Genomic DNA, 16,401 nt, shown 5'->3' on the forward strand with positions numbered 1-16,401 from the left:
CAAGTAGCTTCCTCTGCCAAGTAGCTCTCTGCCTGTCCATTCAAGCTGGGTGCTAATTAGCTGTTTGCGTATACACACTTCTGGAGAAGCAGGGAAGGTAAATGATTACCATTACTACTGTGTTCTACAGTGCTGGGGTTGAATCCAGGATTTTGTGCAAGCTACGCAAGCACTCTGCCACTAAGCTACATCTCAGCCCTGTTGCCTCCATTAGAAATACCATTTTCAAAGTCAAACATAAGCCGGGCAGTGGTGGTACATGCCTTTAATCCCAGCAGTTGGGAGGCAGAGACAAAGTGAGTTCCAGGACAGCTAGGGCTACACAGAGAAACCCTGTCTCAAAAAAACAAAAACAAAAACAAAAACAAAAACAAAAAACAAAAAACAAAAAACAAAAAACAAAAAACAAAAGCAAAAATGTATTGAATCCTAAGAATGTACTATGGAAAATTAAAAGTAATTTTAAAACTTGGAAGGGAAATCCTGTAATAGAAATTGGCCCCTTAAATTTCAATTCCTTGAGGACTTTAAAAACCCCAATGTGCAAATTATAATAGTAAAACGAACACTAGTTTGAGAATAAACATTGATTCTTTTTTTTAATAGAGTGTTTTTTGGTTCCAGTTACTTGCAAGATAATTTTGGGACAGCCATTGATTCATTCAACAAACATTCACTAGGAGTTTACTATGTGCAAAAATCTGGGAATTCACAGTTCTTATCCTTTCCCAACTGATAAAGATAACCATGGCATAAATAACCATGGGGTAATATTGAATACAGTGAAGGGATCACTGGGGATGCTGGAGTAGAAATACTCAGTGTACTCTATGGGACTGTAGAAGGTTTCCTGAGAAGATTGGCACGGGGTACGGAACTAAGGAGAAAATGTTTTCTGAGAGACTTCCAGTTTCTCCTGAGAGCAGTTAATACCAAGGGCAGGGTTTTAAGCTCATATCGGATGGTGACATATTCTGCATGTGAGCCTCAAAAGGTTTCTGAGAAAGCAAGGAAGGGCAGACTAGAGGGGACTATCAGAAACCCAGGTGAGAGATACTGTCTGTTAGCCTTCTCTAGGTTTCCTATGTCCGTGGAAAAAAAAAAAAAACAACAACAACAACAAAAAAAAACCCCTCAAGATGCAGGACTTAGTAGAATAGTGGCTCCTACACATTGCATGGATTGGGAGGGGTCAGGAAGAGGAGCCAAACAGGACTTTCCCGTTCTGGTTGGATAGAGAGCAGTGGAGAGAATAGAAAGGAGCAGAGTAAGGCAGGGTCAAGACAGACAGATTAAGGGTCTGTAGAAAGAGGCTGCATGCTTATAGCCTCATACACTTTGATTTGAAGCATATGTGAGCAGTCACATTCCCCGCTATGTAAATAAGCTATCTCAAATTGATGTCAAGGAAATGGAAACTTTCCCCTGCCTATGGAGAGAGCTTGTGCAAAGAACATGTCCATTAAGGAGGGTGTGAATTCATAGATATACACACCAAGGCAAGAACATGAACTAGAAAGCTAGGGGTGGGGTGGAAGGCTAGCTCAGAGAGGTGGATCCAGTACAAACTACAGTCCTGAAAACAATGAGGCATGTGATTGCTGAGGCCGAGTGCAGAAGAGAGTCCCCAGTGAGTTAACCATTAAACAATGTTCCCTGGATATAACAACTGGAAAGTCATTGTAATCCCAGCAAGAGGAGTTCCTGTGGAAGCCTTGGATCAGAACCTAGATCACTGTGGGCTGAAGAATAAATGGAAAAACTAATGACCATTTGATGCAGGGGAAAAAACCAATCCCATCAGCCTTCCTTTTTTTTTTTCAATTTACAAAGAAATGTCTTGCAAAATAGTTGTGGGAATCAAGAATGGGGGGTAGGAAATCCAGCATGAATATGCCCAACTCCCAAGTTCTTTTCATTTAACTGGTTCCCAGTTAACACTAAAAGGAACATGATCCATGAAATTAACAAAGGTTTTGAGAATATAAGCAGGAAGTGGGTCTCAAAATGGAATCCACCCACCTATGTTTGAAAAGAAGGGGTGGGATGAGTTCCTGACTCAGCCATCCAGATAGAGCAACTCGAGCAAAGTTTGTGAATGGAAACACTGAGAATACTCAGTGAATCAAAGGACAGAAGAGGAAACGCAGACAGAAGTAATGCAATCAAGAGTTAAGACACACAGCTGAGCTGTGGGGCAGTCCACCACCACGCCATGGGATCATAAAATGGTTATGAGTCTATATCAAGACAAACCAGCCAAACATTACCACCCTGACAGACACCTGCCAATTTTTCACAAGCATCTACAGGGTGAATCAGTCCCAAACTTAGCATACAGGGCAGTGAGAGGCAATGTCATTAACCTATCGTAGTTTTTTAATTAATCTCTCTCAAGCCTGGGCACCACCCAGTAAGAAAGTCAGATGATATGCCTGTCTGGGCCATCCCACAAGGTGAGGGCTTCTGGATGGCTATGCCTCATTTGCTCAACCCCCACCCCCACCCCCAATGGCTGGACTCTAGCTTGCTTCTCTCCGGCTCTGTCAATTCTCCTCTTATACTTTCTCATCAACCAGTTATGATGCATATCTATGCAACGTGCACAAACTAAATTATCCTTTATCCTGTTGCCTCCCTATTTTGGTTTTGTTGTTGTTGTTCTTGTTGTTGACACAAGGTCTCAAGGAGCCAAGACTGGTCTCAAACTCACTCTGTAGCCAAATTCATGGATGATCTTTAACTTTCTGATCTTGTCTCCATCCCCAAATTGCTGGAACTGGTATACATCAACATGCACGGTTTAGATTGCACTGGAACTCAAACCCAGAGGCTTGTGCAGGCTAGACACCATTCTTCCATCTGATCTACATCCCAGCCCTGCTGTCTGCCACTTCTGGGATTAATTTTCTGCAGAACTGAAGGATCATTCAGGTTTGAAGATTAACTGGTGAGCTGGATGGATAAGTGGGGAGTCTAAAAATAGCACTTACCTCCTAATTGCTACTTAAATCTTTAGTATTTAATTTTGTTAGGAAAAACACGGGCTTTATAGAGAGAGAAAGTGAGGGAGAAGGAAAACTTTGATGGCCACTTTTTTCCACCCCCAATTCCAGGTTCACTCTCCAGACTGCCAAGAGTCCAGTCACAGGTCAACCGGAGAATTACTTTACTCTCTTCCTGTAATCTTCCTTTACCCTCTCTGCTTGCATCGCACCAAGGTCTCCATATATTGCATATCTGACATTTAGCTCTCCTTTCTTTTTCCTGGAAGTGATGAAGAGAATTTAAACAGTAGAATTCTTTTTAATACCCTTTTGTATCCAGCACATTTCCTCCACTCCAACTTAATTTCTACACTGCCAGACTCCAGTTTTCAGAGTTTTCGCATGCCTTTTAAACTTCCTTTGTGAGGCTGGAGTAATGGTCCAGTGGTTAACAGTACCAGCTGCTCTTCCAGAAAATCTGGGTTCAATTTCTACCCCACCTCCCCATCCCCATCCCCACCCCCACCTAATGGTGGCTTTCAACCTTTTCCAGTTCTCAGGGATCCCATCCCCTTGGTCTCCCTCCAAGGGCACTGACACACATGCAGGCAAAATATTCATACACATTAAAAAAAAAAAGTTAAAAAAAAAAGAAAAAAAGTTAAAAAGTAAAAAACAAACTAAACGAAATTCAAAAAACCTTTTTGAACAAAGTCATTTCAATCTACTGACAGACTTCAAGAAATTAATCTCTTGGAATTAATGGATTAAAAATTTCACAAAAGCTTTGATTTTGTTTTTTTTTTTTAAGATTTATTTATTATATGTAAGTACACTGTAGGTGTCTTCAGACCCTCCAGAAGAGGGTGTCAGATTTCATTATGTTCGCATGGTTGTGAGCCACCATGTGCTTGCTGGGATTTGAACTCAGGACCTTCGGAAGAGCACTTGGTGCTCTTAATTGCTGAGGCTTCTCTCCAGCCCTGTTTTTGCTTTTATTGTATTGCTGGGTGAGTACACCCTCATGCCTGAGCAACCAAAGAATCAACTTTAAAAAGGTAGAATTATTTTAGGGCAAGATGAGGAATGGGAGGAAGAGAGAGGGAGGCCCATCTCCTTAGGGTTCCACCACCTTCTGAAAGTGCTACAGATGGGAACCAAGGCTTAACACAGGACTTTGAGGGACATGCAAGATCAAACTACAGCAATAATTCAACCTTAAAACCAAGCGATGAAATCAGTATTTGTTCTGTATAATACCCCTCTATCTACAGCTAGAACACACGTTACATTTGACGACACTGCTCTAGAGAAGCCATGCTTAACTCAGGAGTTACTATATTTCCTCTCTAGGTGTTCAAAATTACCCCAGCTATTCCCTATTTAGCCTATATTTAGACAAGACTTACTCTCTTTCTGGAATCCATCTTTTTGTCTCGACAATTTCCCAGTGATAGATACCTACCTGCCAGTTCATAAAGATCTATCTAAGCCCAACAGTCAGTTTAAAACAATCTTTTCTTCGAACATGATTATCACTTCAAAGTACTTTGTTTTGCTGTTTGTCAATGAGGTACGGTAGAGGGGAAACCTTTGTAACAGTGAGACCAGCTTCTGCTGTGCTGCGAAGTCATGCACTCAATCACTTAAAGTCAGAGTTGGTTGAGCACATTCCTAGCATGCATGAGGCACCTGTTCTACTGTCCAGCACGACAAGGATAAATATGTCAGCCAGCCTGTCCCTGGTAGGCTACTGGAGGCATCAAGCCAGTTGTGAAATTGATAGAAATTAGTTTCCTGGCCAGAAAAAAAAAATCAGATTTTGGTTTAAAACTCATCTGTGTATATACCCAATGATAGCAGACCAAACCTCAGCAAGCAGTTAACTTCCTATTTCATCCAACAAGTCTAGGCAAACAACATACACTTTTAGGTCCAGAGACTCCTATAAGTAAACTTGAAATACACATGTAGCAGCAAGAAATGAGGGGGTGGACTAGGCTTGTTTTGCTGCCTGCAGTGTTTAAAATATAGATTTGCTGAACACTACACTAACAGAACTAGCAGAATCAGGAGTCTGTTTTTCAAGCCTCTGTGATGTGATTCAGAAAATAATAGTTTTATAGTGAACAAAATTCAAGGGAGTGACCACAGTTGTAAAAAACTAGAAAACAGTTAAGAAAACTATACAAAGACTTCTTGTCTTGTAATAAAAGTATTAAAATGGAAAAGCAAAAGCTGTAATGCTACACTCCAAATTCATTGATTTGGACATAGGAACTGTTTCTGAAAAATGGCAATTTCATATTCAAGGTCAAAAATTCTACATGCAATAGGAAACATAGGAAGAAACAATAAATCAATATGGCTATAATTATGGGTTGAGAGTCGGGGAAGGCTTTTATTATTCTGCTTGAATGTCTTTCACATGTGTACTATGATACCATCCACATTAGGTTCCAAGCTGATTACTACCTAGGGAATTCAACTCACATTGTTAGCTTATTTTTAAACCATAAATTACAATGTTATCTGAAATCTGTTTTAAGTGCTGTCAAGTTGACTACTACGTAAGTTGAACAATACTTCTATATTTGGCCACACCATTAGTGGGTAAAAGTCTACACTTTTTGACAAGGGATGGGGGTGTATGAGGAGAAAATGCCTTTTCCTAATTCTCAGTCGCCTCATGGACCATATATTTGCAACCCTAGACTGCAATGGCAGAACACTAAAATGACATGATTTGCATGCAATGTTCTAAGAACCTAAGTTGCTCATCGCTAGGTTTCCGTACTCTGGCAATAGGCTCGGCTTCCTTTGTTGTTTGGAGGTGCTTGGGATAGCATCCAGGCTTCTAGCTCTGCTACAGAACCACAATCCCAACTCTTTTCAGATGGTGTCTTGATAAATTACCTGGGCATGCCTCATAGTCCTCCTGCCTCAGCCTCATGGGCAGCCAAAACTATACACTTATAATTCTGGGCTGGGTATTTTGTATTTTGCTCAATGATGTCAGCTTTAATAGTCTTAGGTGTATGTGTTAACACAGTGATTGTATGCAATACACATTATGAAAATATACAACTCACACAAGATTTATGACCAAATAAGAGACATAACATTTATAGGGTTTTTGGTTTTTGTTGTTGTTTTGGTTTGGTTTGTCATGAAGCTTGCACACATACATAAAGCTGTTTAAGAACAAAACCTCTTCCAAGATTTTAGAGAAGTTTTTGTAGACACAAGCCAGGCAGGACTACAGGTACGATGTATATCAAAATTTGAGAACTAACCATGTCTTCATATACAGATGAAAACTTTTGTAATAGCAATTTCCCAGGACCCACTTCTTAGTCTAAAACTAGCACACAGAACGTTGTGTGTCAAGATACACACAGCACTAAGTTTTGGATGTTTATAAGTCTTTCTACCTAGCTATATACACATTTTCCAAGGTTGTTCTAATTCCTAAGAAAATTGCTCCAAGGAAAACTCATGCGTTATGAACAGACTTTGGTTGAAGAGAAAGTTGAAAACATTTTTAAAAATCAATCAAATGTTTGAGGTACAAAATAACAGTATATAGTTGGGCTTCATTCTACAGTTAAGAGTGCAGCCATCACTGAAGCACCCCCGCTTTCTACAAACTCTAGCTACAACCGGATGCATTCCACCTCAGCACTGCTCCAGTGCTGCCTTCCCAAAGTATCACCTGTGCTGCAGGCTTCCAGTAACAGCTATGTCCATGATAAAGTTATCTGCTTCTTTTTATAAAGGTCCATTTTGTTCAGTGGAGGGGGACATACAAAGAGAAAGCAAAAAATAAAGTGTCGTCAAACACTAAGAGTGCTTACTACTACCTACTTACTCATCCTGAAACCAGTCATACTATTTGACACCTCCAAAGGTATCATATAATCTTATATTAAACCAATCTAGTACCATTTACCCTAAACAAAAAACCAACAACAAAAAAGAGTAAAGACAAACGTAACTTAAAAAGCTTTCAAAGCAGGTGTTATAAAGATTGAAATTATACATCAGTGCTTTAATTATATCTGTGGACTTCTTAGTGGGAGAGGCCAGGGCTGCCACCCAGTGGCAACATCAGCCTCCAATGATTTAAAGATTTAAATTAAAAAATTTAAGCTACTACAATGAAGGAAAAGGTGAAACTACACAACTGTTATTTTTACCAGCTGTAAATTCGGTACAGTAAGTGTTTAAACCAGCAGAGAACGGCAACGTCTGTCCCTGTGCTTCTGTGCCATCAGGGGCTCTCGTTACTCTATTTACATGAACAATTTCAGAAGGAAGAGAAGTGTGACCAACAGCAGACTCAATATTTTAGTTTCTCATTCACACACACAAAGTATTAGATGACAAACAAAAAATTTTAGATAATACTGTTTACCTAACCATAGCACATCACTTCAGTGTGTGTCCCAGTTAAAGAAACTAGAAGATAAGTAAGGAGGGGCTAGGGGACCCACTCAGTTTAGAACACCTGCTTTTCATGTGTATCCTTGGGTTTAATATTCAATAGTGTCAAAAAATGTTGTTGGTTTTTTTTTCCCCGTAAATATGATCAGATACTGGATCAGGATGGTGAAAAGTTGAAAACTTTAAATTACTGACATGAGGAATTAGTGATGTTTAGAAAGAAAAAAAAAATTACATATCTTATTGTCTACTGTATTCCCCAAACTTGACCATGGCTTATTTCACAGTGGCATAAATATGGCACAATCTATAGAACATACTTTGATCAAAGAACCTAAGGAACATTCATTTCAAGAGTCAACTGCCCAAACTGCTCTCGTGAATAACCATGTAAAAGGGGATACTCGAGGTGTGGGGGACACTCCCTAAATTCTTGTATTTTTGTTTAAATAGCTATAAATTATGTTTTCTAACTTATTATCTGGTCTCTTTTGGATACAATGAATGGAATGTTAAAAATTAAGGCACAAACAACATACTTGATATTTACAATGGCTTGTGACAGATACAATATCTGAAAATAATTTCTTATTTTCTGTTTATTATTGCTATTTAGTCACAGAAAAGATTAACACTTTACAAGAATGTCCTTTATCATATGCCATATAGATATAATTTTATGTGAAGAGGAACTATGGGAGAACAGGATATCTTTACAAGGAAATAAAGAAACAGCAATAAAAGAATTCTTCCATATAAAGATTTTGAACCAAATTATTCGTTTCAGAATACAAAACCTTCATTGTTGGAAGGAAAGAGAAAAACAGCAAAGAAAACAGTAAGACAGAAGACCAAGAATAAAGCACTCTTCTATAGAGATGCACTGCATATGTAGTATATACGTATGGGCTGAGTTATCACGAAAGTACTCATGGATTATGGTCAATTCTCATATAGTTAGAAACAGCACTTTCCAAGCAAGTGCAATTGGCCCAGCACTTTCTCAGTCTCCAGCTACATGACCAGTTAAAGCTGTGGAACAGTCACTGCTGACGAGCACTATCAAGACAAATGCTTGACGAGATATAATTTTTCTCCTTGCTCACTTGTAAAGATCGGTGCCTTTTTGTAATGTTCTACAAGTTCCTCCATGGTGCTGAATTTCCGCTGCCCAATGCAGTAAACAGTCTCTTTCAGTTGGACTTTAAAATGCTTGTTTTTCCCTTGTGCTTTTAGTGATACTGAGAAATCATTTGGCTAAAAGAGAAAGGGGGAGGGGGAAGTAAGCATTTTGAAAGCCATGTATCAGAAAGTAAGATAAACAATAACTGCTTAAATCTGAACATTTACTAATAAGTACAAGACACTATACTAAATTATTTACATACTCTTCTTTGTTCCTCAAAATAAACCCTTTTTATATAAATGAGAAAAGTAAGGCTCAGAGAGCACGCCTAGGATCCATTACCTGGTAACAGGGTGCCAGTGTCTCCTAACAGTTACCCACAGCACCCACAGAGCAGTGAACACAGAAAGTAGTTTTCAAAAGCACAAGAGAAAACATCAGAAAATTTCAGACTTTCACTCCATCCCCTCTCAGGTCAGAGTGAACAGTAACTGACTTATATAATACTCTGTATTTCAAAAATAATGGACAAATAAGAATTCAACTAAATTTCCTCCCCCCCGCCCCCCAAGACAGGGTTTCTCTGTGTAGCCCTGGCTGTCCTGGAACTCACTCTGTAGACCAGGCTGGCCTCGAACTCAGAAATCAACCTGCCTCTGCCTCCCAATTGCTGGGATTAAAGGCGAGCGCCACCACTGCCCGGCTCCTTTTTTCTTAATTAGGTGGTGGCAGCTGCAGGTGTCATTTTAAACCTAATATTTCTGAATAATGTCAAGTCACGAATAGTGACTTTTAAATGGTATGCTCTGCATATCAGGATTTAATAAGGAAATGGACTTTGAGAGGCTGCAGGCCAGATTTCTCCCAATTTCCATCAGGAAGTTCAATTACCTCAGTCTCATACACACACCACTTTATCTCATTCAACCTTTTGTACAAGGTATTCACAAAAACCAGTACTAACCATGATCTGATAAATAGAAAAGCAGTGATAGCATTTATCAGGAAAAAAAATTTAAGAAAAATAACTGTCAAATTTTAACATTCAAAGGAACACTTTTAAGAGATTATTAATGATGTCATTTTTCAATTTGTATGGCTTTACAGTCTAGCTGGTACTGCAACGTAATTTACCTTTTATTGCAAATATATTTTAAATGGTGTTAAACAGGTTGTTGAGGTGAATAAAAACCTATTTTAAGTCAGATATAGTATATCTGTAAGTTCAAGGCACCCTGGTCTACCTACACAGCGAGTTTCAGGGCAGACAGAGTTATACAGTGAGTCATTCTCTTATTTTTTTTAAAAAAAGAGATTTTAATCAAACAACTAATTTATAAAGAAACAATTTTTTATAGTTAAGAGATTTCCTGCAAGAACTACAATGACTGCTTTCTTATCTCTTATCTCTAGTTGCAGTTAATTTGCATTATCCTACTCTCCAGGAAGAAACCAATGCTCAGTCTGCCCCATTTTTAAGTTTAATGGGACAGAAATATTCCAGATATGCAAATTTAATACAACTAAAGAAAGTCTCTTAATACAGCATATTCAGTACTCAATATCTTACTCAAAACAGGCACGCTGGAAAGAACAGTATGATCACACCTCAGTTTGGCTTAAGGAAGCCGGCCACTCAACCTTTCCAACCTTATTTATTAATGCATGGAGCTCTATTTTCATTTCCTTTGAAAATCAACTTACCGAAGATTCACTGTCACGAATGAGGAAGTCTCCTTCATGCCCTCTTTCATTTAATGCCATTTCTGCCTGGTGCCTGGTGACTTTGCCATAATACCAAGGATTGCCAGCAAACTTCCCAGTGAGTGAAGGCCTAATGTAATCACATTGTGGAGGCGACGGTTCCAAACCTGAGGTTAATGGATTGTTTTGCATAATGGTAACGTAGTTTTTTGGCACCAGGCCAACCATGCCATTGATTTTCCTGCATTTCCACCACTCTGGGTCATTTTCCGGCTTTTCAATAACATCCATTACATCGCCTTTCTCAAAATTGAGTTCTTCATCATTGGATGAGCTAAACGGGTAAAGAGCCTGTACAACATGCAATACTTGACCCGTATTTAGGTTATTGACAACTGCCGCTAATTTCTCTGACAGAGAACCTACATGATCACCCAAAGGACTGTCACCTTCTTCAGTTACATAGTTTGAAGGAAACCATCCAATTTGTCCGTTGTAGCTGCCACGCCACCATCCATCACTGCATTTCTCCATGACGACCACCTTGGTCCCTTTTATCAACGATAACTCATCCTCTCTCTCAGCCATGTAGTTAAACTTCACAAAAGCGGGCATGTTAAGGTCATAGAGACGTTCTCCTGGATCAGCAAAGCTATCATCAGCAGGAGATGCAGTATCTGGAACACTGGGTTTTCTTTTCACTTTTCCAATACCTGTTTAAATAAAGAGGAGACCATAAGACTATAGCTTCAATTTGATTCACTTACCTTAACAAGCCTCTAAATGTAGCAAACAGACTGTGACATGATGGAATCATCTTTTGGGAGATGAAATACAAGTTGTTCTTCCATAACCAAGCCAAATAAACTATTAAGTTTATCTTCTTTTCTCCTGCCAAAGCCAAGAAATAACTGCATAATAATAAAGTTGCCATGTTGAATTTTCTCATAAGTATTAAAATGGTTTACTTCTTTCATAGCTAAAACTAAGAAGACAGACACTCTAATAATCCCACACTTTGACATTTTAGTTTATTGACCAAGATTTTGTAACGAGCTGTATAAAGATGAAATAACTATTTAAATTAGTACCTGTGCACATATAAAATTATATCTGGGTAATCTTATTTACGAATTTCTTAGTTTCCAAAGCCAGATCATGTAATGTGTTATATATATAAAACACACAACTATTAGCCTCTTTGGCCTTTTCATCTTTTCATGTGAAAAATAAGATCACAGGCAAGCTCTCTATGTTGTTTTCATGCTGCCCCTCTTACTGTGACATTTACTCGCTCCTGTGTTTCTCTGGTCCCCTGTGAGCCTTGCTATAACAATGTCTTATACTCCATTACTTGTCTGCTTCCTAAGAGAAGAGTCAGCTCCCTAGGGACAGAAAACTAGAATTTTTCCCCTTTATCTCCAGTGCCTATAGTTTATATATTAGTGAGCAGGAGAAAGTAATTGATGAATGAACTAGTAAGTCCTTAGTTGAAAATATTTTTCTAAGATGGCATAGTTGGCCTTCTCTACATTAAAAAACAAAAAGCAAACAAACAAACAAACAAAAAACAACAAAAAACCCCATATACTTTCATTTTAAGTTCTATAGATTTTTCAGATTTACTTGAAGATTTAAACCCTTGCTCTATCTGGAATCTCAACACTAAGAGTTCTATCAACAGACACTGTTAGATGTAACCAACACCTCAAACCTGTATTCATGTCCAAATAAAAATGATCCCTCCTTAAAAAAAATCCTTCTATACCTTTAAATCAACTGTGTCCCTAATTTCCTTACTTCTGGCTAGTGAGGTCATCATTATGAGAAATCTTTACAGCAGGGTGACATCACTAAAAATGGCAGAGTAGAAATTTCAGGACTTCCTCTAAAGATCAGTTAATGAGATGGCAAGTACTGTCAGTATCAATTTTGTAAATCATGGAATCTGGTAAAGAAAGCGAAGTGGCAGGGCAAGGCTCAGTGAAGAAAGCGCTGCTTCTGTTAAGATGTTGAAGCAGGCAAGAGGCCTTCCTACTGGTCTCCCTCCCCCAGTGCAGAGTTACTCTGAGGAGAGCTACCTAACAAACCTCAGATCTCTGATTCCAGAGCTAGGTTGTCTTCCTAGGTGGATTTCACTTAAAATCGTGTTTGATGATGTAGCTTGGGACAAGGAAGAAAAATCAAAAAGCTGGAAAAGGAAGATAGTAAGAAAGGTAATACATGGAGAAATAAGGTACTTAAAAGCTCCTGTATGTTCTCAGGAACCAACATGATCACAAATGTGATCAGGGCTGGACGTACGCTATGGAAAAGTCTAGAGAAAAAACCCCACCTTGATCCTTATCTCTGCTGACCTACAACTTCTGAAAACACAGTAGGTAAAGTCCAAGACAAAATTGTAAATGGCTTGGCCAAATATTAAAAGAGTATACAAGCATACAGCCAAACTATAAAAATGGAGATTTCCATTCCCCATTTTCTTTTGGTTCTGTATGTTTAAGAAAACAATGTCAAAATACTAGCTATGAAACAGATTTCATTAGTCATATGAATAAGAATAAAGACTTTACAAAAAATATCAAACAATTCCTCAAAGATAAAGAAATTAAGACATTCTTAACTCATCACCAATAAACTTGTGCTTTTTAAGGAAATGTAAAAAATAGTCTTCTAGATGGAAATAAAAAAGACATCAGACAGAAGGGAAAAAATGAAGTCATACAAAGCAAGAAAAAAGAATACCAGCAACAGAGACAAGCTAATGTGAACTAAAGTGCAGGAAGCCTCGACCCTGGCCAGAGAACAGCATACAGACAACTAAGGAATGCTAAGAGCAGGCAGACGCCTTCCCAAGAAGAGCCCACGGGTTAGTTCTCCAATGCCAAACTGTCAGCCTGCAAACATACATAGGAGTAACACTATACAGAGCGAGCAGACTGTATTAAATATTTAAGAACACACACACACCAACACCACCAACAATTAAAGAAAAAGAGACCATGTATTTCAAGGAGGGTGCAGAGCAAGGGTGCTTGGGAGGTGTTGGAGGGAAGAAAGTGAATGTGGAAATGTAATTAAAAGTTCATAAATTTTAAAAACAGAGAAGAAATAAACGACAATGGTAAATATAAAGTCAGTACTAGCCCAACTTTTTTCCTTTGTTCCTATATGATTTAAAAATACATAAATCACATTTTCAACCTAAGTAAGTAGGCAGTGTATAAAGAGATAATATATAATGATATAAAGGAGCAGTTATTTATACCATCCAAACCACATTGAGATTAACTTAAACCTGTTAAAAACAAAATGCTAATTGTAATTTCCAGGGTAGTTTCCAAGGAAAACCTAAAAACTACAAAAGGGAACAGATAAGAAAACAGCACATTGTAAGAAATGAAACACAAAGGAAGCAGTAATAGAGGAATTAAGATGAGGAGGCATAAAGGAAGAAAGTTCCTCTTCATCAGTGATAGTATACCTAGATTCAAATCAACCTACCCTCCCACCCAAGGACACTTAAGCACTTCTTTTTTTTTTTTTTTTTTGCTATTTCTTTTTTATTTATTTATTTATTTATTATATGTAAGTACACTGTAGCTGTCTTCAGACAATCCAGAAGAGGGCTCCAGGTCTCGTTGCGGATGGTTGTGAGCCACCATGTGGTTGCTGGGATTTGAACTCTGGACCTTTGGAAGAGCAGTCGGGTGCTCTTACCCACTGAGCCATCTCACCCAGCCAGCACTTCTTGTTAAAACATCCCCGGATCTTGTACTTCACAAGTTAACTGCATAATAGTTTTTTTTTTTCTGAGTTTTTTGTTTTATTTTGTTTTTAAATCAAATACAAGGCGTAGCTTTCAGTGAGGAGTGTTCATGGTTTACTAATCTTTTGCATGCACTGTAAAATCGAAAACTGTATCTGGAGCGGACATACAGCGTAAACAGTACAGTGAAATAAAATATTTAAACTTTTCACTGAAAATTAAATTCTTAATCCAAATGACTTTTAATCCTAAAGAAAATATCTATAACTAGTTATAGATATTCCAATTACATATGCATTCTGATTACATATTACTAGAAAATAAAGAATTTCTGCAAAAATCCAACAACTAATATCTCAAGTGAGAACACATTAAAAACAATCTGCATTAATCTGGAGATGAGAAATATTTAAAGGAAGAAATGTAAGTAAGGGCATGGTACAGTTTCCATACACTAGAGGCTCTCCATATCTCTGTGAACATGTCTTCAACAACATACCTCCTCCTCTCCAACTACTACTATAACATACCACAGCCAGAACAAATTTCCTATAACCACTAGAACACTCCCATCTATTCTTCAAAACTTGGCAGAGATATGTATTTGCTCACTGAAGATTTCCTTTCCTCTCCCCCAAAGAGTCTATGTGTTTCTCCTTTTACTATTACAGTTTTTTTTTTTTTATTTTCACCCTAATGCTAAATAAAGGCCAAGCATCCTGCTTTTCCCCACTCTCTATCCCCAGTGCCTCGCCTATATTAAATGTTCCATTAATCTTTACCAGAGAAAAGAACAAACGTAGGCAAATGGCTCTGTGAGTGAAAGTACTTCCTACCAATCCTAATGACCCTATGTTTGATCCCGCATGATGGAATGGGGAAACAAGCATCCATAGTTGTTTTCTAACCTACATATCTGTGCTCATGTGCACGTGCATGGTGTGCACACACAATAAATAACTGTAATAAATTTTTCTAAAGGAATGTATGTGTAACAGTAGGTTGTATTTTCCTGCTTTACAACTTTGTTTCTATTACCAGAAAATGGACATTACAATCTGCTATCAACAAAGGTTAATACAAAAATATTTTACAAAAAATAATTTTTAAAGTATTAAGTCACTTAATCATTTATGTGATAATTATTAAGGATTAGATCCTTTCTTTTAGATCAGCTTCAGAATCAATATTACTTTTCCCCCCAAAAGTCCTCCTATTTTTCTTTGTTCAGGCTGCTTATTACAATACATAAGCCACACAGCTTACAGTTAACCACTATTTGTTTCTCATAGTTCTGGAAGCTGGAAGTCCAAGCTAAAGACTAAATTAATGAGGTTTTTACTTCTTAGAATTCAGTACTCACATGGTGTAAGAGATAAATAAGGAAGCTTGCAAATGTTTTACACAATGGCACTAATCTAATTCATGAAGGTTTTTGCCTTAATAATCACTACCTAAAGATCTTCCACATCTTAATAACATTCTATTGATGGTTAGGTTTCAACCTATAAATTCTGGGAGTCACAGCTGATACACGGTAGCTCATGGTCTCATAGTCTCAGTTATTAAGGAGGATTGAATGAACCAAGGAATCCAAAACAGCTTTGGCAACATAGTGAGATTCTGTTTGTTTTAAAAACAAACAAAAACCCCACTACATTCATAGCACATCTTGATCTAGCATTTTAGTTCACCACAATCATCCTACCTTCAATTAGTTTTTTTTTCCCCCAAATTATTTTATTCCATTGCTACTTTTATTCTGATTGTAAGTCTTAAAGGGTCTACTATGAAAACTTAAAAGACTTAAATTTATATTTTTCCCTTGTCATCTTATTTAATTTAAACAAGTTATTTAATTTTTAAACTTCAGTGCCTTTATAAAATATTGATATGTATATACCTATATTACAAAGTTTTGTAGAGTTTTTTTAAGTGTATATATTAGTGCTTAGGATAATACACAGCACATAGTAGGCACTCAATAGATAACAGTTGTCAGTTTTTTGGTTATTTTTCAGAATTATATAAGCCTTTATTATCATGACACAGTTGGACCACTCTGGCCAGGGTTGGGAGGGAAACAGTCACATGTATACACTGAGGAGGGACATAACCCTGAAGCAGTCATATTTGTTGTTGTTGTTACTTTAAAAATGTTTGTATAGCTTCTGTCTATATGGTCTTCTCTAGAAATTTTATGTATGTTTGGGGAGTAGGGAGAGGGAGTCGACACAGGGTCTCACTAGGTAGTTCTGACTGCTCTAGAACTCTTCTGTAGATCAGGTTGGCCTCAAACTCAGAAATCTGCCTGCCTCTACCTCCCAGGTTCTGGGATTAAAAGGTTTGTACCACCTTATCTGGCTAAA

General features: G+C 37.8%; 1 protein-coding gene across 4 annotated transcripts in view; it reads right to left on the bottom strand.

The window, feature by feature from the left end:
• Positions 1-3,833: 3,833 nt before the first annotated feature.
• The window catches only part of Nck1 (NCK adaptor protein 1), a 52,952-nt gene continuing 40,384 nt past the window's right edge, over positions 3,834-16,401 (bottom strand). For all 4 annotated transcript variants that reach the window (XM_021172607.3, XM_085827944.1, XM_029481381.2 and 1 more), the window contains 2 exons: positions 10,264-10,976; positions 3,834-8,690 (listed from right to left, as the gene is read on the bottom strand). In XM_021172607.3, the coding sequence (XP_021028266.1) occupies positions 8,496-8,690; positions 10,264-10,976 (908 nt within the window). In that variant the 3' untranslated portion in view covers positions 3,834-8,495. The remainder of the gene's footprint in view (positions 8,691-10,263; positions 10,977-16,401) is intronic.

This window comes from Mus caroli, unplaced genomic scaffold, assembly GCF_978045245.1.
Source record: "Mus caroli unplaced genomic scaffold, Mus_caroli_1 scaffold_11, whole genome shotgun sequence".
NCBI lineage: Eukaryota > Metazoa > Chordata > Mammalia > Rodentia > Muridae > Mus > Mus caroli.